At 34.6% G+C, this 24,489-nt stretch overlaps 1 protein-coding gene across 1 annotated transcript in view; it reads right to left on the bottom strand.

The window, feature by feature from the left end:
* Window positions 1-24,489, bottom strand: part of SNTG2 (syntrophin gamma 2) — a gene marked incomplete at both ends in the record, with an annotated part of 296,049 nt that overhangs the window by 87,574 nt on the left and 183,986 nt on the right. The window contains 3 exons of the mRNA XM_084284773.1: window positions 1,370-1,497; window positions 15,344-15,435; window positions 20,585-20,672. Coding sequence (XP_084140899.1) covers window positions 1,370-1,497; window positions 15,344-15,435; window positions 20,585-20,672 — 308 coding nt within the window. The remainder of the gene's footprint in view (window positions 1-1,369; window positions 1,498-15,343; window positions 15,436-20,584; window positions 20,673-24,489) is intronic.

Raw genomic sequence — 24,489 nt, 5'->3', positions numbered from 1 at the left:
TATCCTTTAAATTCACAAACACTGATGATGAGCTGATGATGAGCTGATGCTTAAATGTGCACGCATAGATAAATTAAATTAATCCACAGGAGAACCTCTACGACCTGAATGGATTGGAGGTCTGTGATAGACTGGGAAGTGTTGGATCAAATGAACAGGTCAGCTGAAGGAGGAAGGAAGAAAGTGGTGGAGGAAGTTATGAGAGACTTTTTAAAATGGAATTAAGAGATCAGAAGAGGGTGTGGAACAACTTAGAAGTTTTCTGTGCAATTTATTATTATTGAGCTGTGACACTTCATCACAAAGTCTGGGAGAAGAGACGCCAACAGATTTAGGGGACCAATTGCTCTAAGCTAAAAGCAGGATAACTGTCCTACAAAAAAATAAAATAAAATAAATGATAATTCACATCATTTTTTTTTGGAAACAGGTAACAAATCTGGTGTAGATAAAGAAAAACAAACACGTTAATTTCTGATACTTCCTGGTAGCAGGTGACCTTAACAGTTGATGCTTCAAGAAGGATTCCAATTCTCTCATTTTCAAAAATCAGAAATATATAAATATAGGGCAACCCATAAAGAAAATGGAAACTAACAACAGTGAACGAACTGCTGTTCTCATAAATATGGAGAACAGTGGACTACTTGAACCACAATTAGTGACAGACTTGTGGCCGTCCTACCACGCTTAAAGGATTGAAGAAAAAAAATATGCATGCTGCAAAATGTTAGAACTTTCTCAAGCATATTATTTACTGAGGCTTCAACAGCCTTCACTTTTGCTTTTACTTATTTCCTGAAGCCCACAACAATCACCTTTGCTATCCTACTCCACTGTTGCTTTATGAACTATTGCCTAAGTATCTGAGATGTGGCAAGATTCTATGATGAAAAATAAAACACTTTGTACCCTCTACTTTGAGAAAATCTGTTGTCAGTATGAGTTCCTATATGACAATGATAGGCACATAACATTTTGCAGAATGTTATCATTTTTAAAGAAAAAGGAGTGTTTACTGACAATATCTGAACTTACTCTATTACAGAGATATGGAGTGAAATGTAATACCTTAAAAATTAATTCAAGTAATGCCAAGCTTAACCTCTGTGCTAGCTGCTGATGCTAACTGAATTCCCAAGGTACATCAGATTACAAAAACATGTTTATAGGAGCTATATTTACAGTCTTTTTACTTTGTCTCATAATCATAATGCATGGTATTAATCTCAAGAGAAGATGGACTACATAGATTTTAATAACAAGACTTTCATATCTCCACTCAAAGAATCCTTATATAGCCAACACTCCACAGTAAAATATTAGGTACAGCTAACTAAAACAGTGCTTCTCCTTTTAGATTACAAACCTTAATTTATCTGTTCCAGCTTTGTACCTCGAGATTCGAGCCATTGACAGAGGAACTGATAAGGTGTCTAGCCAGCGCTTCTCATATTTTGGTTCATTAGCTATGGGTGAAGAAGGTGATGATGGAGCCTGTGCAGAATAAATGAGAATTAGTAAGTACAGTTTACAAAACAACATAGTGCAAAAAACATGAATATTCATCTCTGGCTCTGCTTGTCTCAGAAAGGAATAATATATAGTGATAAAACTATTCAAGAAACTTTAGTTTCTTAAACTCTGTAGATTTAATAACTCAGGAATTTAGTAGAGAAATAAAAGCATTCACGAAGAAAGCAATGCTGTCCATCTTGACAATATATGTGATATAATTTGATACTATTTTGACTTAATTTTAGTATTGCCTTAATACTAAATAATATATATTGCCTGAATACTAACAATACATATATTTTTATAAAAATAACTGAAAATAAGAAGGCAATTTGTTTTGTTTTAATCATAAATGTCCTGAATTTTATCTAAATGCAACGTGAATTACATTTTTGACTTAAACTAATCTGGTCCATGAAACTCTTTGACATGCCTCAATTATCAAAGAAAAAGACACAGTATCCTAATGTAAGTACTACAGGAGTCATTGAGAAGACTGGTTTCTTATTTATGCAACAGACTTTTATCCATAGTATTATTTAATAGTTGATTTAAAACTCTGTTTTCTTTGTTATCACTACCTATATATGAAATGATGAATTTTGGAAATTTCATCTTAGAAGTTTTCCTTCAAGTGCCTCTATTGGAAAGACAAGGTTGCTGATACTCTCCAAGCAGTAGAGGATGTCCAGATCTCACAACAGTGAAAAGACATACTTTTATCATCTACTCATTACAGCGTACATAAGAAAATGATGTTAAAACAAATGTGTGCAAATGCCAGTGCAAATTAAGCTAAGGGAATTAGCCTGAATATATAGCTATTAGTCAAACCTGAAGTAGAGGTTATATAGATTGTTCAGTCTAGCCATACGTGTAGCATCTTATGTATTGCAACTCAATATTTAATTAATTCATGAAAGCAACACAGTATGAAACCTGATTAAAATAAAATACTTATGAAATTTTAAAAGTTGTCAAAGAACTACTGACACTAAAACTTTCAGGGAACTTCAAAGAAATACACATCTTAATACAGTTGCAGAATATTCAGTTTCTTCCTTGAGAAATAATATCCAGAGGTTTACACTATTGTATCACTGACTGAAAGTACAAAACTATGTCTAAACTGTGAAGAAAAATAAAGGAAAAAAAGACAAAGGTGGTAACTGGTTTTCTTTGCAAATGATTTGAAAATAGTGTTTACAGGTAAATATCAATTAAATTATGAACTGATTAGAAAATGATGGAAACCAATGCTTAGCATACCAATTCAGATTTATAATCATGATTATGAGCATATAAAAGGCTTATTAAATGAACACCAGAATGAGCTAGGATTTTCTTACAGAACACATGTAAACAATGCACTTGAAATTTTAAATTGGTATTTATATCTCTGCACTACCATGACATCTGCATATCTCACTTTTCTATAAAGAGAGCCATTACTATGTACAGACAGGCAAAAAAAAAAAAAGAATTTTAGGTCAAAGTTAGGCATCTAAGCTATCTGTATCTGGACCGAAATTACCTGTCCCAGAGGACTTACCAGTAGAGGAGTGAGTTTAAAGATGGTTATTTTTATACGAGCCATAAACATGCACCAAGTAGAACAAAAGCAAATAAACCAAATGATGGACCAGCATCAGCTCTCTCATGCCCAGGTATTAAAAAAAATAAAACCTACCCAAAATAGAGAGCATTCTGGGAATTGCTCCATTTCTATTTTTTTCTTCCTGCTCATAAATCTTTTAGGTTTTTGTTTGCTTCTTTCTTTTTCCTGAAGTTCTTTCTTATAGTCAGCAGCAACTGATCTCTCTATTTCTTTAAATAAATCAAAATACTGACTTTCAGATTCTAACAGGATAACTGAGAGTTAGTGATTGAGGAACACTTCTCTAGTAAATAAAAAAAAAATGTAGTGAAATTGGCAGAGTTGGTTAACAGTAAAGTATCTTGTACACTGCAAACTCTTTAAGGAAAAGAATCATAGAGTTTCATTTAGAGTATTTGCAATCCCTAGACAATCCAGCTTTCTTTTGACTGAGATCACCTGATGTTCAGTATGAATATTTCATAATCAAGTCCATTGATTAATTCTATTTCATAGAATTATCTACAAAAAGATGGCTTGAAAGCTTAGTTTAAACTTGGTAATATCATAGTGAGGAAACTGATGCATATTTTAGCATTCTGTACAAATGAAAATCATTGACAGAATGACAGGCAACCTAAAGTTGAAAATGATAACAGAGTCTAACATACCCTGTATTTCTTTTAGTAGGGTCTACTCTGTCTATTATGTAATATTCAATTTAAGAGTATTTTACAGAAAAAAAAAAAAAAAAAAAAAGAAAAAGAAAGGGTCACTAGCAATTTGATATTTCAGTGTGGTCCCTTACACTTCAGTCAAATGCTTTAGTAGGATAACAGCGTAAAGAAGAAATATCTCCTTGTAAGTAAAGATAAAAATTTTAGAAAATCTACATCACAATTATCCACTAGATTTGTTAATTAAAGGGGGGAAAACCCTTGGTCAAAATTTATTAATCTCAAAGTTATGATTCTAAATGCTAAACTGTTATAACTTGTGTAAACTCCTAAGGAAATTTGGCTTCTGTAGACTATTTCAAAGTTTTGGTGTTTGATAAACATATGAGAAAGTGTTTTTCAGATGGTTATGTGTTTCACCACCCTAGTTCTGGGTTATACATGTAGAATCCATACCTCATGATCCAGCCAGTAATGACCAAGAATAGGGAAATGATATAAAGAGGTCAATCTGGCTCAAGTCTCAAATTTCTGTTTCTTACTAAGCCATATTATACTAACCTGTTTATGGTAGAACGGAAATTAGAACCCTTCTTATCTTGTTACAGACAAAAGAGGGCATACACATGGCCACAAGGCCATTGCATAAAAATTAAATACTATCATAGGCCCAGCAGCCCATTTTATTCAGTTTGCCCTATAATACTAATACTTCAATCAGAGACAGATCCTTCACTACATCCCTTCAAAATGTGAATAAATGGGGATAAACAACATGGTGAAGAAGCAAGCCAATATAATCTTTGCAAACAGAGGTCATGCTTCAGAAATCTTTTAGAGTTGTCCACGCAGTTAGTTAATGAGAGGACCAATTGCTACGATGTACTTTGGTTTCCAAAAACCACTTGTCCTCACAAAAGATTCTTAACTGATTTGCTATGAAGTAAGGCAAAGCCCTCAAACAAATTAATAATTAGGTTAATAGAGCAAGCAAAATACTTGTTAGTAAACAGTTTTTGCAGCGGAGTGTACTATCAGTGGACTCCCAGATATACATGCTATTCAGCGTACCAATTGATGATGTGGACAAGATGGTAAGCAATAAACTGATGAAGTCAACAATGTGAAACAAGTAATGAAAAACAATAAAAAGGAGATCAAACTGCAGCAGAAGCACCTCATGATACTGAATGACTGCTAAAAGGACTGCTAAAAATATTATAGATAAATGTATGTTAATGCATATGAGGTAAGAATATATTAACTTTTCCTGGACTGTAATGGGTTATGAACAGATGATAAATACTCAAAATAACATCTTGCTGTTGCAGAAAAAGCAGATGTATGGAATGACTTTCAAGCAAATAACGATTAAGTAAACAAAGACTAATTAGACGGGAAAAGAAGTAACTGACATGATTGTATGACAAGTGTATATAAGAACACAGAGAAAGGGACTAGGATATAATGGCTCACTTTCCCTAAAAATATAGTAAGATCCTAAAATACAGAAGGATAAAAACAATGAAAGAATGCATTTCTGTATATAAGAAACTCTAGTTCAGGAAGCACCTATCCAAAACATCACTGGAGGTGCAGAGAACATACCCCATAAATAATTCTACATATTTCTTCTATTCTTGGATTGTCTTGAGGGCATCTGTTGGGGACGAGCTTTTTGGCTAGATGATCCTTTGGTCTGACCCAGTGTACAGAGCTGGCTTGAACTTCAAGCCTTCTGTCTACTAAACAGCTGCTGCTCATGCTCTGCACACCATTCCTCCAAAGGACTAAAAAAAAAAAAATGACTGTTTAGAGATAATCTCTTCAATTGCAGCTTTTATCCTCTGGTTCATCTCACACCTTTGGCTTTCTGCTGAGATCACCAACAATGTTGCCAATTAATGCCAATTTGCTTGCAACACCTGTCCATTAAGGAATGGATTGAGTACAAAAATCTCATTTTTGACAGAACACTGAATGAGGATCAGTTTGTAATGACACATAATCACTATCCACCTGGGACAGCTGTGTGCTGTTGACCTGGAGGAGGGAATGATCCTATATCCCATTAGCAATCACTGACCTATGAAGGACAACGTGGGCTAGTGCTTTGTTGCTTTTAAAAACATATTCTGTAACTACTCATTATGGGACAACCATGAAGTCATACCATAAGTAGAATGAAAAGGCCTCCGTTAAGTGGGAGACCTAATCAGACATGTCTCTATAATTAAGCTTCCACTAAGAATATAGAAAAGACATAAATAGATCATAGTTCACTGTGATTGTCAACTTTTTATCTTTTTGTGACATATTATTTGCTGAACTTGGGCAACTCAATTATTTTACCTTTTTAATTTTAATTTTAAACTGTCATTGATTCTAAAACCTCTGCAAGAAAAATGTCATGTCCTCAAAAGGAAGCATTTCTGAATCCACACTAGTAATTTAATTTGTCGTTTCTGTTAGGCCTGCACCTTGAAAGCAGCCACAGTGATATTTTAGGATGAATGACATGCTGCTGCTTCTTTAAACACGGGCTTTAGGCAGGCTGAAGCTGGGTTAAATCAGTTCTGGACTCAGAAATACTTACAGTCATGTTGCTCAGCAAGCTTAATCTTGCTTTTAAATATACTTGTCAATTCATAGTATAAACACTGCCTGGTTCGCAGAAAGGCAAGTCTTGCAAAGTCTTCATAGTGGATGAAGGACTACACCTGGAACAGAAATGTATCTATCAAACACGCTCTCATATCACAATTAAGCAGAGGTAATAATAATTGATAGTGTTTTTTCTTAAAGGACTAAACTAATTGGCATCAATGATTTGTTCCCTTGAAAGAAGCTACTTTCTTTATTACCATGCTACCTTGCTGCTGCCAGCGGCCTTAAGAAATAAAGAGAAGACAGGACTCCTTATCAATATCTGAAATTTCAACTGTAAGTGCAGCTAGCACAAAGGATTCCACAAAAGGCTTGTGTTCTATATGACTTTCATTTTCTATGAAAACCCCTTAATTTTTGCACTTTTTTGCTAAATTATGCTTGAGGGTTTCAGAAGACTGGCAAGATGTTCACTGGAAAATTAACTTTCAGTTAATTTAATTTAAATTAATTAATAAATCTAATTAATGACAGTTTTGGCAAAACCTAAAATATAAAAGAATATAAAAGAAAATAAATAAGCAATTGTGATATGCATTAGGAAAATTTTTAGCTTAAATTCTGCGATCTTGTATTTCATCCTGTAAGACTTTTACTGACAATTCATCCACTTTTTGCTTTAGAAGATTTATTCTTTCAAAGTCTATCATTAAACTCTTGAGGCTGTTCCATAAACTGGTACTTCTACCAAGCGCATGTGTATGTAACAGACATGACTTATTTTAGATTACTGCTTGTGATGAACACTGGTTCAATTTCAGATGCTATTATTTATCTTTTGAGCTGTTGTTGTTGCTATTTCCTCTTTATTGAGTGTTGCTGAGAGTTTCTGAAAAGAGTATCAGATATTTCTCTGAAGATATGTGTATGAAAATGCTAGCAATATTATTACAACATTTTATCTTCATATATTGAAATATTTTCCTAGGAAAAACAACTCTGACATTGAAGTGCTAAAACATGGTATAGCATAGCTTAATTTCTTTAAGCTGTAACTGAAAAAAATGGCTAATACATTTTTATGGACTTTGGTAGAAAACCAAAACAACTCAGTGTAGTTAATACTAACTTAATCGCTTTTTTTTTTTTTTTTTTTACAAGCTGGAAAGCATCTTGTCAAAACTCTATTACTGAAGATATTGCAGCACACTCAAAAGAAAGCCCTCAATATGATATGCTTTTCAAAGTAGGCATATTTGTCTTACTGTTATTTTGGAGGAAGGGAATTAGAATTATATCTTTTCCTGCAGCAGCACTGGAAACCTCTCAGCTCACAGTGTGTTGGTGGTGCTCTCTCTACACGTTTCAGTCAGGTCAGCGACTGATATCTGTATGTATATTGCATATGTATTATTCATTTGTATATTGCATATGTATATGCAATATACAAATGAATAAATAAATGTATATGTAGGATTAGTTTTCAGGGGATCAATGAACTAATCTGATCGATGTATAGCTGAGCATTTGCTAACACTTATTCTAGGGAGAGACAGGAAACAGAGGCTGCTGACTAACTGGGGAAGAAAACAAGACCGCTCTATTTAGCAGTAAAAGGGTCTTATGTTAGCTGATATTAATCATGGAACAACACAATTACAAGTGTTCAGTAGAGACATGACTGAAATTCTTGCAGTGCCCAGCTAAAGAAACACTTTATTGAGGTATCTATTGTAAAGAGGAGTCAATTAGAGTGTTCAGCTTGTCTCAGAACTCAGAGGGATGTAATGATGATATCAAAATACCTGTGCATTTCTTTGATGTAGCATCAGTTCAGAAGAGGGTCTGTGTTTATTTATTTTTAATGGAATGCTTAGAGGCAGGTGCGCAGTTCTGTGACGGCTTTAAGAAGACAGTAATTATGTGGTAAAGTATGCATCACCAAATCATTTAATAAAGGCTTTTATACGGGAAACAAGCTCTTCCAGATGAAGTAACAATTTGGACAAGTAATTTGATGTCTTTAAAATTCGATGAAAGAAGTAACTTTTAATTATACAGGTCTATTCTACACTATTTTAATCGACACACATTGTTTAATTAAATGGGAAGAAGGTGAAACAGCATGTGAAACAAGGATACTGCCCCTCCATTTCTATTACAGAAAAAATGATTTAATTCCAGTGCTGCATCACGTGTAGGCTTCTGAAATTTAATGCCTGCTCTTGAAGACATGTAGTGCATTTGAATTAATGGATAGTTTTGCAGACACTGAGCACCTATATGTGGTTACATGGAGTCTGTATACGTGTTAGGGTTCTCTGCTGCCCTATTCACTGCAGTAGATACGCATTTAAGTCAATGAGATTGCTATTCTGCCGGTGAGGAACAAATTAAAAATCTTTCAATTATATAATTTTTTCTAGAAATGATTTACAATGGAAAAAAATAATGAATATTTCATTACAGCTGTGCTGCTAGGTGCTGTACCTTTTTTTTTTTTTTTCTTTTTTAAACGAACCAATAAGGTACAAGCCTGACTAAGATATTTTTAAAGAAAATGTATGGACTACTGCACCTTTTTCTTAATTTGTTTCCCTTAGGCTAAATGTAATTGGTTCCTGAGTAACCTCAACAACCTTGCCTGCAACACCTTTCCCAGGCATATTCTTTCTTTGGAGGATGAGGGGGGTTGGAAAAGGGGATAAAGTGGTTTTTAATAAATCTCAGCACAAAAGTAGAAAGTAATTGTGACTCTTCTCAAATTATAACAGAAGTCAGGAAACAAAACACTATGTTAAAAGTATATAAGGAAAAATACAGAACAGAACACAGTGTTGAAATTATTATAGTCACTTCATAAATGCAACTGTACTGAAACTTCAGTGTTACAGACCGCTTTTGGCAGCCTTTCATATCCCCAGATGGGGTGTTCTGTCCTTGCTGAGAAGAATTAGCTCAAGGTTAGAGAAATTTTTTGGCCTTCACACACTGCAAATTCCTTGGGACAAATTTGAGGTTTGTCTCCTGCTCCTATCACTGACTGGCAACTCAGTGTCAATTTGTTGCAGAAACTTGTGGAATGACAATGGATGCAACTTTGAGGGAGGACCTGTTGCCTTGATTTCACTGTTGTTTATTATTATAAACCTTTTATGTATATCTGAACCACTGGAGTTCATCTATGCTAACATCACATCTAGATATGGGTCATCACTATTCACCTCTGTTTCCCTGCTGCTCATTACCTGGGCCTAGTATTTGAAACACTAATCTAACATTAACTATGGCAACGGTAAAAGGATCTTTTATAGTAATACTAGTAATGCTTGCTTTCATTTCTAACATTTCATCTTCTAACACATGCAGTCTTCAATCTCATGGATGCTCCCACATATTTTTTCTTTCTAACCTAGGACTTCTGCTACTCCCTGCTAACATACCTGAAAGATTGCTGCTCTTTCTGTTGCCAAAAGTTGATAAAGGATCATAATTTTGTTTAGTCATGCAATGGAGTTTTACATGTATAACTTCTCTTTATAATCTAGCTCTGCCCTGAAGCAGTCCACTTTGTGCCTTTGTAGTCATAAGCAGGAGAACAGATAATGAGGGAAAAGAGAGATGCATTTGTACAAAAATCAAATGCGAATTTAATTCATCCCCAGCTCTCATTCTGCATTCCTGAACATCATAAGCCAAACATAAGAGCATTGGTCATTAATAATAAACAACATTCCCACAAACTTCTTTGTCTGTATGTGCAAATGAATGGTACTCAATGCACTCAGTGCAATCTACAGAGCAATACAACTCTCCGCAAAATGGATTCCTGGTGACTGGTCAGATAACTGCTCCCTACAATCAAATAAGCAAGGTACTCCAAATACTCTAATTACAAGTGTAATTAAAAAGAAACTGTGTAATCACCGCATTTCTACCAGCACTGATAAAAATAAACAACTTAGGCTTTATCTCCTAAGCCATTTTCTTTTCACTGCTGCTGAAAACTACAATGAACAAGTTCATAAGAAATAGGAAAAATGCATTCACAAGAGACTGTATATGGGAAAACAGGTAGAATCAAAAAATGAAAACAGATACGTTACAAAAACAGTTTTTTGTTTGTTTGTTTGTTTTTTTACTTGACACATTATTTATATTGTGATTGTGCTGCACGTTTTTTCTCAAAGATAAACAAAAAAGCCAGAACCTTCTATTTGACCTTTCTTGGTCTTTGATTTCTTTTACTGTGGATAGTCCCCACTTAAAAAACTGTAAAACTTCTTCTTGGGCTGTGTGTGAATATCAGCTTAACTTTCAGTGCTTAAGTGAGTACTTTTGAAACTAGTATTAGATGTCACGAAGCTGACATATGGCTCAGTGTTCATTTATTTAGTATCTAGTAAGAATTCCTTTTAATTCAACGCCGTAAGTTCTTTCACCACCATTTTTAAGTCTCTAAGTTTAATAAACAAAACAAAAACCTTAAAAAACAAAAACAAAATGTGACGAACAAAATATGACTTAAATTAAGATTGGGAAATTAAACAAGTGTTCAATTTCTGTGCAGAAGAAATGGCTATCCTGATGAATCACATATTAAATAGAAGAAGAAATAAACCCATGGAAAGGATTAACAAGACTAACAATGACAATAGGAATCAATAAAAGATGAGACTTTTAAAAACACCTTTTATTCACTTCATTAATATCATAGCAAAAGTCCTAATCAACTCAGAGTTAGAGAAACATAGCACTTTTTAACCTCTAAATCTCAGATAAACGATTTCCTTACTCAATATCAAAAGCATTTTTATCAAAAGCAGATCTAGAGTAGTAGAGTAGGAAGTTATTATCAAATAGCTTTATTTTCTACTGATATGACTTCTGAGAGGTGTTATCAGAAACAGAAAATTTGGATTATTTTTCTCTGTATGTAGAAAGGAAATTGTTTCATATTTTATAGTGGAGAAAAAGGAGTGTGCTTATCTGCAGTGCGTTTTATCTCTTTTCATATAGGATCTCACCACAGAAGCAGTTCAAGGTATTCAGTTCAAGTGTAGCTAGCTATGTCTGTTTTAAGTATTTTCTTTTCTGTTCAGGAAAAGGAAGACGTGGTGATGACTATTTTCATAAAGGTAACCAGCACTGTCTCTCTAAGCTACTTTTTGTATTTAGTAGATTTATTATCTCTTATGCAAATACATTACCAAATGATACGCTATGAATCACAAGTCAATTTAAAGTTATAATTCTTTCATACACAGTGAGAAAATCATGGATTTTCAGATCAGGAGTTGGCAGAGTCTACTGGTATCACACACTGAATCACTATAACATAAAAGATATTGATCTGAAATCTTGAAACTTCTTTAAAGTGAGCTACAGAATGACAAAAATGAAGAATAAAATACAAATTAAGAATGATAAATAGCATGTTTATACTGAATTGGAAGGCACTACAGAAAAAATAAAATTATTGAAGCTTTTAGATGTGGTGCAGCCATTTCATTTCAGCTCAATGGTCTGGTTACTTACTGCATTGAAGTATCCATCAGCATAGCTTTTACCCTCAGTACAAGGGTCTCCAACACCTTGCATGCACTCTCTTCCCTTTTTGGGGAGGTTTGGTTTGGGACTACTGGTTTGGGACTGAGCTGTATCATTCTCTCACTCTGAAATCAGGACTACCATATATGTTAAAGACATAGGACCTACAGGTCCCACCAGATGTTGGGCATCTGTATTTTTCCTTTTTATAAACTGTATGTGGTGCTAAAGTAGGCATCTTTCTTAAATCAAAACTTTTTAATTGAACAGATGAAACAAAGACAGTAAAGGAAAAAACAAAAACAACAAAAAAAAACAAACAAATAAACACGTAAGCAACTTAGAAAATTCTAAATGCTTGTTTCATTTCATTTAACCAACTAAACTTAGCATACACTATCAAAATTAAATTAGAATTCTTAAATTACATGATCTATTCTAGTCTTAGTCCATTTATCAGAATATCACTTTTAGACAATTCAGGGAAGTTGGATATTCAAAGAAGTGAAAAATTACTACGGTTTCTCTTTGAATGGCAACTTTCATACTATTTAATAGTGTCTTAGCAATTGGTTTTATTTCAGATGTCTTCTTTGTTTATTTGTCCAGAGGGCTGACTTGGAAATCCAGCTAGGAGAATATCCCTACAGTATTTTCTCCATTGTTTTGTAGTTAGAATCCTTCATCTACATGTACTATAATCACTGGCCTAGAGAGTAGCTCTTCTAAACCTATGTTCCCTGAAATTTCAGAGTATGATTAATAAACCATGTATCAGATACAGATGAATGTATCTGATACTACCAGTCTCTACAGCGTTTGTCACACTGCTCAAGCACAAACCAACTAGGTGTGAAGAGAGCACTTCATCTCATTTCTCTATGTTCAGGGCAAGCCCTCTGAAGCACTCTACTGCAAACTATTCAAATATATAGGAAATATTTCTATAAATCCTGAAGATGATATCAAATCACATATAACAGATGCTTCACAGAAGATATAATAAAGATATATCTAACAGAGGCAAGCTAGCATGAGAACTGAAAATGGTGTAATCGTATTAGGCAGAGACAGCTTGATGTTAACACGGCTAAACTACTTCCTATATGATACAAACTAGTAACACCACAATATATTCTGGTGTCATGCAAATGTTACTGCCTGAGATAGCATTAGCTCTGGTGTCTCTGTATTACTGGTTTTCAGAACAGACATGCTGAATGACAGTCTGGTAAAACTACCATAATAATCATTCTCTACCTCCTGTCCTTTCCTTTAATATGTATGATTTTTGAAGTAGCATCCATAAATACATGTGCATTGTCATTAATATAGCAAGGATCTGACTGTGGTTAGGAAGGTACATACAACATGATGTAACAGATCATTCAGAGTGAGTCAGATCTCCCTTACCAAGATGGGGTTTAAATATTCCTACTGGGCAATACAGTCAGTGGGAATGTCAGTCCAGCTCTTCCTTTACTGAAAAAATGAAAATACCTAATTCAAATTAGAAGCATCCACTACTTGGTACCTGAAAAACATGCAGTTCTGAAGATCTAATCACAGCTTATCTATATCTTAGCTGGATAGATGTCAGTCCAAAAGATGGACTACCTCAAAAGCCAGCCGTATCAGCATAGAATACATAGAACCTTCCTTTTGTACATTATAAGAATCTGGCAATTTTTGGTTTTATTTCCTATGAAGTGAGATTGTGACACTTTTACTGGCTACAATGTAAATTGTTTTGCTTAGCTTCACTTCTAGGTCATTGTGTCTGGTGTGAGTTCCTCTCATGACTTTTTGTCCAGCTTCAGAAAAAGACAGAAAACTGCTGTATATAAACAAGTTAGTACCTCGATATTCCCCGTTCTGTTTTTACAGAAGCTTACATACAGTCTTTTGTGTGCTACCTTGGAAACTAACTCTGAATTACTTTGTGTTACAAGTCCATAAAACTCCAGCCACTTACTTTTGTAATGTGTAGAATTCCAAGCGTGCAATCCCCATTGTATAGTCGTAATGATGATTGAAAGTTATTATGGCACACATTTTAGCAGTTAGTAGGCATTAATTTGCTAAAGCATGCTAATGCAATCAGAGGAAATCACCTGACCATAGCCCTCTTCATATAATGCAAGCACTTTGAAGAAAAGACTTGTTTGGCTGCATAGCAGCCGGTAGACAGGCATTGCAGAATAATGGACCCTTATGGCAGATGTCTTTGTTTGTTTGTTTTTTTGCTAAGACAACAGTGCAAGGTAACCAAAGGTAAAAATTATCTGGATAATTGCAAGCAAATAAACATGATATCTTCAGTATCTATACTCAGTTTGGACCCCAAGCACTAAAGTACAGATATTAAAACAGAACTGAATGCTTTATTACTTATCGTATAAATATTTGCCTATTTATATTACCATTTATATTACCATATATATATATTTATCTGATGAAAAATAGCTTTAAGGATTAATTTAGAGAGGTAGTGGTCAAATGTTCAAAACTTGACAGAAGCAGCAGACACATGACTGGAAAAAAAAAAGCAACAGAGGTCAGCAGAAGCCTGTACTCCATTCACAGGGCATTCGTTCTTTACAATGTAATATCCAACTGAAAAGAATACAGCTGCAATTAGTTGAGCTAATCAAGTTTTCAGCATGAACCGCTGTTCTTATACAGCTATTATTTACATCTTCAATCTTCATTTTAAGAAGACAGCAACATTGTCACCTACTAAAACATCTTATCTTCCTTGGTTTTGACAATTTCTATCTTTCCCAGAGAAAATAATGTATTTTTTCCCACAATGCTGCACTTAATTCAGTCATAGATGTTTGCTGCTGAAAAAAAGTAAGAAAGAACCATCCTCTGGATTGAAGAAATAGACTTGTTTTAAGTCTGCTTTCTCATTTTATTTTTTTCCTCCTTTTTTCCTTTTCATCAAAGTTTGCTTCAATAATTCAACCTTAACATTCTCGTTTGAATTCCATTTGCATTTCAGCATCTTTACTAAATTTAATAGCACAATGCTATAATTCAACAAAATATGTTAAAAATTGACATGAGTTCATCTCCACACAATGATCCAACCTTGTGATCATTCTGAGAAGCTTATCAGTGTTGCCTCATAGCAACTGAGAATAGCAACCATGTTGGCTACTTCACAAGTATATAGAATTTTACAGCATAGGCACTTAAAAAAAATCCAACAAAACAAATAAAAAAATAATAATAAAAAAAATAAAAACAAAATCAAAACAAAAAATGCTTAACCAACCAAACACTAAAAAAAAAATTAGGCTAGTCTTATGGTGTTACATTAGCATTCTGAAGCTCAAAATGGAGCAAAAACTTATATAACTTATGCTTTTAGTATTAATTTACTTACAGTGTTAATTGAGTTTCCATTTAAATGTAAGCCACTGTCAAAGAGAGGTGATGAAGCTCCACTGCTGTGATCACTAGATGGTCCAGGGGAACCTGGAAATCAGATCATGAAAGATAATTGCTTATATTAAAAATATATGTATATATCTATTCCGGCTGTAAAACATGTTAAGAATTTCTAATACATATCACCAAACCAAAACTGCATTTTAGGAGGATAGACAATAAAATGTGTCAATCATATAATATATGTCTAAGAAGAAAAAAGTAGCTGGATGTCATTTTATGGAGGCTGTCATTCTGTAAAAGCTGTGCTCATGGGACCTTAGATGCTTAATTGTTTGCAGGATTAAGCCTTTTTTTTTTTTTCACTGAGAGTGAGACATTCAAAATCAAGTAACAAATTCAGTTACACAAATCCCATTAATTTAATGAATAAATTTCCTACTCAGTGTTGAAAGTCTCATCTTTGAGTATAATTATGGAGAGTGTATCTATACACAAAGCTAATAAGAAACTCTCAAGCAAGTATTAACAGTACACATACTTACATTTTACTAATGGATATATATTTTTCATAAAGTGGCAATTACTTTCAAGAATGATGCACCTTCTCAAACTAAGAAATTAAAAGCAAATAGTCATCTTGCAATGTTGATACTGTGTTAATATTCTAATATAACACAGCTATATTCTTTGAGATATCTGTTCCTTTAAACAGCTATTCATGATCCTACTTTAGCAGTTAATGGAACTCTAGGAAAGCTTAATGCATTTGTATGTAATAACTCGTTTAATATAACAGAAACAATACAAAGCCACATCATTGTGTAATTTTTGTTTAAATATAAAATTATAACATATAGCACCAATAATACCCAATTACTGTCAGAATACACTTGGCCTTACCAATAAAACATATAAAATCAGTTTCACAGCATTATATTCATCATTACTGAAACCTCATTTTTCTGTCTGAAGAAGTCACCTGAAATTGCCTTTAAATCATTTCACATTAATAGGTCTGTCAAATCTAACATCACAAGAGTCAAAATGTCATTCCAAGTCATATATTTTTGTATGTATCTATTCCACATATCTGAAAGATTTAGCAAAATGGAAGTTAATTCAACAAAGGCTCGTTTTCTCCATAACAACTCTCTGTCAGTCCAGTATTGAGATCTCAAAATTATACTCTGCATTCTGAAGTTTCAGCATGTTTTCATTCATAGTCTTTTCTGTATAGTTTCAGACGATGTCAGCAGGAGGCACTGCTATGCTTCGCTGATACAGGTCTAACCCACGTGCCAACTTAGTAGCCAGGTACATTTTGTACCTACTATAAACCTACAGTGCACCACAAAAATCGATGTTCAGAGTTGTAGGTGGCCACAGGGAATTATTGTAACAGAAAATGATATCTAATTTTTTATTAAAAAAAAAAATGTTTAAATAAAAAACTTCACATTAAATTCCTTGTGGAAGAGTCTGTTGGAACTTCATTATCTCCCATAACAGACATGTATGACAGGTCCATGAGTTGATCAGATTCTTAATGTGGACCAATCCCACATCTTCTGCAGTTTCAGCATATCAAAATAGACAAATATAATTATTTCCAAAACTCTGAATGAAGGATTTACTATAATACAAAATATTATATTAGTGTTTTTAAGTATGTAAAACTCACATCTGCTGCATGGGAAAGCTTAGAATAAAAGGTGAAGTAACATATTTTCCTCCTCCCAACATATCACTCCAGACTTGCTTTTCAGTTTAGTAGCTTTCTTTGGTTTTCTGAGTCACAACAAACTATTCAGCCTCCCTCAGTCTATGTCACCTTCACCACTTGATTGCAGGGAAGTTCACGAGCTGTTTAGTCTGCTCCCTGCTTATTCGGCCTCATGCACTCATGGACTATTCCTTCATGGCCTCGTTCTGTATTTTGGAAGCTTCTGTTTATATTCAACTGCTTTCATGGAAGGTGCAGTCCTCTCATCTCTCCAAGGAGCTCTGCCTGCCTCCTGGCATGGCAGTCCCAAAGCAATCAGGTGGGCTGAACAAAACATAGGATATACATCCACAGCAAATACACGATCCAAAAAATTACACTAACAAAAAGCAATCTTATATTATTTGCTACTATAGCTCTTGCCCAAATAGATGCGACTCCAAATCAAGTGCTGGGTACCAGTTCAATCTCTGGAACATTAGTTCATAATCATCTAAACAAAGCGCTTTTTCAAAATAAAGCATCAGGTATAGACAATTCCCCTCTCCATGACTAGTGGGGACTGATACCAGAAGCTAGGTACATGGTATATTGTGAGACTTTCAGCAACCATTATTATCACCTAGCTTTCTTCTTATTCCACCCAAATTGTAGTTAGGCAGTCAAGCTATGAGAAATGAAAACTTGTACTATGACAGGTCTTATCTGTTTATTTTTATTATTTTTTTCTTAGCTGTGTCATTTTTGTTATCTTAAGAATGCTAGTTCATAAAGGATTCTGTGAGTATGGGAAAGAAAGATTTTTACCTGAGCAACAGATGACTATGCTCAGAGGAAAAAAACCTCCCCTGTGATGTGTGAAAGGGCCAGAGAAAGAGAGAGATATCCAGTATATAGGATTTTTCAGTCCACAAAAGAGACTGAGATACTCCTGAGGGTGGCAAGAAAAAGCCAGAACTCAGAGGTGAGTGAAAGAAACTTCTTAAAGACCAGAGGGGATTTTTGCAGATCTAGCAGTAACTCAGGAAAATCACCAAGTTATCTGACACTAAACCTAAAGCAATAAAATATTTGCAGTGGAAAAGGTAGGAGTTGTTTATAAAACCTTTTAATTCTTTTTGACAGAATCACTGAGATTTTTCAATTTAAAAAGTCAGGTGTTCTGCTTAATAAATAAATAAAATGAATAAAGCCTGGATATATATACATGTGTATGTATATATAAATATATATATATATATATTACACCTTAAAAGTCTTAAACTTAGTAGACCTGGAAAAGTCTATTTTAAAGTTCATCAACAGTTTTATCTTTTTAATGTATTTCAGTCAGTGAATTACACTGAACCTCTAAACAACAAGCAAAAACCTCAAAATGAGCATATCAACGTAAGGCAGTCAGAAAGACTTTATCCTCTAAAACACTACAATTTTTCTTATGATTAACATTGCTGAATGATACTAGAGATGTCCTGTATAAAAAAATAAACAAGCTCATTTATCTGACTTGCTAAATTTGTCACAGACAGCCTCCAATAGACAAAAAGACTATTCTAGAACAACCGCCAAATTAAAGTCAATAGAAACAGAGGCTTTGTAGCCTTCGGATATTCTGATAATTTGGTATAACCACCAAAATCAAAAAATTCTTAAGAGAGCCTGATTTACCACAAAATGCCCTGAAGACTCTTTCCAGCAGGAGTGTATCTTATCTAAAAGGGTAAACACCTTATGTCTTGCTCAGCTCTGGGATGGGTAATGGACTTAGTCTTAGAGAATCCTCAATGATGGTACCAACAGGCTGTAGCTGTAATGTTCTGTAGCAGGCTAAGAAATAACACTCATATCCAATTTTAACCTCCTGACACAGCTCCAAAAAACGAAATTTCTTATTTTGGTTTCCAGAAACATGTATTTGTTTTCTTTCTAGCTGGAAGACACCTCAGAGCAGATCACAGGTCATGGGATGTGGAATCATCCCATGGGGGGCAGACAACGCAATGAGTAGACAGTTACTGATCATGCAATGCAGCTCCAAGAAGATGATACCTGACTGGTGGACTACCCTCAGCCCACCACTCCTTAGCTGGCCCACCCTCATTCTGCAGAGGACTCTGAATCACAGTGTCCAGACTCTACAGGGGTGTGCCCTCAAAGGCACACAGCTGTACACCCTGAAGAAGCTAAGTCAGGTGCTCCTGGAGTATGTCAAAACCTATACTAGTTGTTCACAATCTCTGAAAGAGTGAAGAAACCAGCAAATGTGGTGAGAACTGCAGGCACAACTGTTGTGACATCTTATGTCTTTAGTACCCACAGTGGGAGACAGTGCAGGGAAGGAAGAGCTATGAAAAGGAAGCAAGGGAGGCAGATGCTGCTCCTGATTATGTGCTTATAAGAAATAGTAATAACACTGGTTAATGGGAAGAGACAGTACAGTTGCATTTGAAGCGAACACACCATAATACTAAAACTGCTAGGGTAGCAGCTGGTCTGACTGAATCCTTGGAGGTAGGGGACCATGTGCGTGAACCTTCTGGGATGCCAGGAAAGCCTCAGATACTTCAGATTTATGTATATATGCACTTTAATCTTGCCTGCAATGTGAGTTGGGATGCATGTAGTTGTATAGTAGAAATGATACTTAGGTTGTTATATTTTTCACTAATTCTTGTTCCTGGACCTGCATGCACTACCATGTGAAGGTGGCAGTTGTCTCACACGGGATGTGTACTGAGTATAGGTGGAAAGGCAGCGGGGCTCCAGGTGTGGCCTCTGTGAGAAAAAGCCAGGGGCCGCCCCGTGATGGACAGAGCCAGCTCCAGCCAAAACAGACCCACCACTAGGCAAAGCTGGTGGCACCTCTGAAAAAGTGTGTTTAAGTAAGGGAAAAATCCTACACAACAGAGAGAGGAGTGAGGAAAAAGTGTGAGAAACAGCCCCATGAACACCGAGGTCAGAGAAAAATGAGGGAGAGTATTTGCTAACCACAAGAACCAAAAATTTCCCTCATCTGTATTGTCCATAAACAATCGGTAAACTACTCAGTTGTCACACCATAATTTTGTTCTTTGACAAAAATGATTAAAATATCAAAGTAGTTTATAAACTATACACAATTAATGTTATCCATTTGCTCTGTAAATGTTCTGCTTTTGATTTTTCTGAAAAGAACAACATACCTTTCAGAATGAATGCATGACTCAAACGTTTGTAAACACTATTTTATTGCATTCAGTCAAAGCTTCTTTAGAAAAACTTCCAGCTATCACCCATGACTGTACTGCAATTTAGTGGATTTTACACTTTTATTTTGAATAAACTATACAGACACAATCATGCAGTATGCATTAGATTCTTATAAGTTTATCAGAAGAGTACATAACTAATTTTTCATTTCTTGCTGTAAAACGCTCAAGGATTGAATTCTTATTTCTGTCAATGTCATATTATTATGAGAATACTTCAAAGGGGAAAACAAATTACTCCTATCAGTTAATTTCCTCTTACCTAATGGGAGCTTTAAAAATGATGGAGCTTCCCTGAGGTACTGAACAGTGATGGTAACTTCATCGCCAGCATTTCGCAGTAGGTGTACCTGTCAGTGTACAAATAACAGCTACTTTAAACCATAGAGCCACGAGTCATGGAAAGCATATTAGTTACAATGAAATCAGCATCTCTGTTGATCTGTAAGAAACAGCATGAATACTGCTGACTGGGAATGGAGAGTATCAAGCCACACCAAAATAGGGTAAGAGTAGGCAGGACCAATGGAACAACCTGAAGAAATAACCTGGTGAGTAACTTGTTTTTATATAAGCTGAAGGTAACTTCTACAAAGAAACACATTTTATAAAATTGCCATAGAGTAGTAGGGAAATTTGTGTTTTGTAAATATAACATATTAATTGTGTGTATGCACACATATATAGACACGTTATATAAATATAAATTAATAACAACACGTATTTCATATCTGATTTATATTTGGGTTGATTCAGGTGTTACATTAGACACATTTTTTTTGTTTCAAATATAGTTTTTGTGACTATCTTCATTATCTGTAAATATCTGCTAACCAGAAGAGAACACACATACACACTCATTATGCATATACACATGTATGCATACAGACATACATGTATTAAAACATTAGAATTTAACTGAAGGCATAACACACTACTACATAAGGAACTTTAAAAAAATGAGAGCTTCGAATAACATCTTTGATGGAACTTTGTTCCTTTTGCGGTCAGAGTTATTCCCTTGTTTCATATCCTTGACACCCACGAAATAGGTATTGCATTTGGTCGGTAAGTGGCCTGCACGTAAGGTTTGCAACCACAGTCCCTTTGTCAGAAACAGATACCAAGTTCTGTGGCTTCTCAGGTGAGCACAACCAGAGCTTGAATGCATCGAGCAGAAATGTAACAACAGCAAACAGTAACTCCTATAAACGTATTTACTGATCTAATGTGCTTGAAGGAAGCAGGTGCTTGTATAGCTTCAGACCTCAGCACACTGCCACATTGACTTAACATCACAAGGTGCAGGATTACAACCAACAAATTAATCACAGTAGGGATTACTTACTTTATACCTTTTCTGATGTGTATCTATCTGTTTGGGCATATACGAGTATTTTGCAGGCTACTAATGGCTTTCTGGAATTACAATATTGTAAGGCTGTTTCCAGATGAGAAAGAAGGGAGGAGTAAATTCAGGACACTGCAATAGGGATCTGCAATAAAATCAATATTCTCAGCCTTTAACATCATACACCATATAATGTCACGTGGACAGATTTTTTAAAATGGAGAGTATCGATTTATTAGCAATATTATAGACAGTTGTATTATTCATTTTGTGATTTGCTCAATGGCTATGAAAGCTACAAATCTTTTCAGGCACATACAAAAATTTCTGAAAAGAGATAATATAGAGAAGTATAAGGAAAAATTAAATTTGAGGTAGATAGTTACGCAAGATATCTGTGATTGATTTATGTAAAAATAATTTTAGTTTATATTATAAGATACCAACATGAAAATAGAATGACTGAGAGAGTTCCAAGTCACTGGAGAATTAAGGTTAAACAACAACAAAAACAACCCTAAATTTTGTTTTCTCTAGATTTCACAGTTTCATTTTGTTTTGTTTACTCTTATATTCTATGGTCTAACTCTCTTAGAATCATAGAATGGCCTGGGTTGGAAGGGAACACAAAGGTCATTTAGTTCTAACCCCCCTGCCATAGGCAGTGATGCCACCCACTGGATCAGGACCCCATCCAACCTGGCCATCAACACTTCCAGGGATGGGGCACCCACAGCTTCTCTGGTCAGCCATGTGCCTCACCACCCTCTGAGTGAAAAATTTCCTCTTAACATCTAATCTAAATCTCAGCTCTTTTAGTTTAAAACCTTTCCCACTCATCCTGACAGTATTCAACTGAGCAAAGAGTTGCTTCCCATCTTTTTTATAAGTCCCTTGACTACAACTTTTTGGTCATTTGCCTTCATAATCTTCCACCGAGGTAATTTTCAAGTCTAGGACTTGTACTTCATGAATATTTCAGGTGTTTTATTTCTGAAATGTACTTCAAGATCAGACAATCATCATGAGAGTCACTTCCTTTTACTTTATGACTTTTGCTTCAGACTTTAAGCCTGTATTAAGTGTTTAGTCTTGTGTTTTCATCTATAGATGAGAGATTTGATTGATTTCACTGAACTTCATATGTTTAAAGTATAAGTTTATTAACTAGGCTCTTTATTCAGAGATAAACACTCACAGGTGATGAATACTTTTTATTCTAAGATCTCTGCAGATTTCTAGGGAAAATATTGACAACCACTTTGGAATTGTATCTTAGCTAAGGGGCCATATGGATGAACTCATTCTTCAAAGAGATGCTCCTTTTCAATTTTAATTGCTGATACAGTTTTGATCTATATTAAGACAGAACCCAATTCAAACAACCAAAACCCCATCTAAATCTCTGAGCAATTCGAATATTAATGATCATGTACGTTTGAAAGTTTAGAGTAAGCAATGGTAAGCACAAGGCACCAGAACTTAAAAAGAATGCATATCATCTATGAATTGTGCCATTGACTTTCCTTCCTGAATTAGGCATATAGGATTTACCTAAAGTGGGCATTAACAGTAAAAATGAGGCAACAAATATAATTTGGTTTCGCTAAAATATCAGTCATATTTTGCTCCACAGACTCTTGAGTGTAATTAGGTAAGTGAGATCTAGGAGCTCCTGTTTATACTTTTTTACATTCTCTCTGTTATATTCTTGAGAAATAGATGTGAAAAAGAGAAGCATAATAAAACTTGAGTTGATAAATGCACTTAACTGAGTTATGCAAATTCCACAAATTAGAGCCAGCATGAAAAGTAAGCATTTCCTTTGATGCCCTTTTTCTTTTGTACATATGAACACACAAGTACGTGTATACACACACAAATTTAGATGCAGCCAGTCTACTTGATCAACCATAAAAAAACAATCAGTCACTTTTTAAATTCTCCCTCTACTGCTACAGAAAGGCAATAGTGCAACAGCTCATGTAACTTTAAAGGTGCTAGATTTGTCTTGCTGGACTTACTGGACTTGTGCAAAAGCTTCAGTACCACAGAGAAATACATTATTTAGTGACTTTCTGCACCATTAATGGCTTCTTGTGAGCACTGAAATTGAATCTTATTTTTGTTCTTAGTATATGCGGCTCGATAATCCCATCTCTTCAGGCATTAACAATATAAAGTGGCTCCAGGAAAGTGTGATACGATACCATATTTCCTAAGGCATAGGTTTGGTAATTTTAAATGAAAACATTAATATTATGAGGTCTCTTCATATCATTTGAAATAAAAATCAAATTTAATTCTCTGCAATGGTTTTTAAGCTAATGTTTTGTTCCATACACTAACTTCGATTGGATTTATCTTTGTAATATTTGATTAAGACCTTCTAAAAGTACACTAGGCAGTATGTTGATCATGCAGTCTCATAGAATCACAGAATGGTATTTTCTTCCCCCTTGATAAATACCATAATGTGTAAACATTCTTTGAATCAATAAAGAGGAAACACAGTTCTTGTGCTTTTTTTTGAAAGTCTACTTCAAAATTTTTCTGTCCATTAGGTTGAAACTCTTCCTCGTTATTCCAAATATAAAGAACTAAAAAGGTCAACATTTGGAGCTTTTCTTTAAAAACTGTTATAAATAATAGAGTGAGTTCTCTGTATCTATTTTATTTGGTTTATGTTTCTTCCCAATAGATATTTCAGCACAGCATTGTGACTACGTTATAAATTTGTGATTTTTGAAATTATCTATTGGATTTTACAAAATACTGATGTTTCTATACTGAGTGTAAGGTAAACAGTGTTATAG

Source organism: Netta rufina (genome assembly GCF_964035555.1).
Source record: "Netta rufina genome assembly, chromosome: 3".
In the NCBI taxonomy this organism is placed as follows: domain Eukaryota; kingdom Metazoa; phylum Chordata; class Aves; order Anseriformes; family Anatidae; genus Netta; species Netta rufina.
Note: the sequence above shows the minus strand (reverse complement) of the source record. Positions and strands in the feature narration are given on the sequence as shown.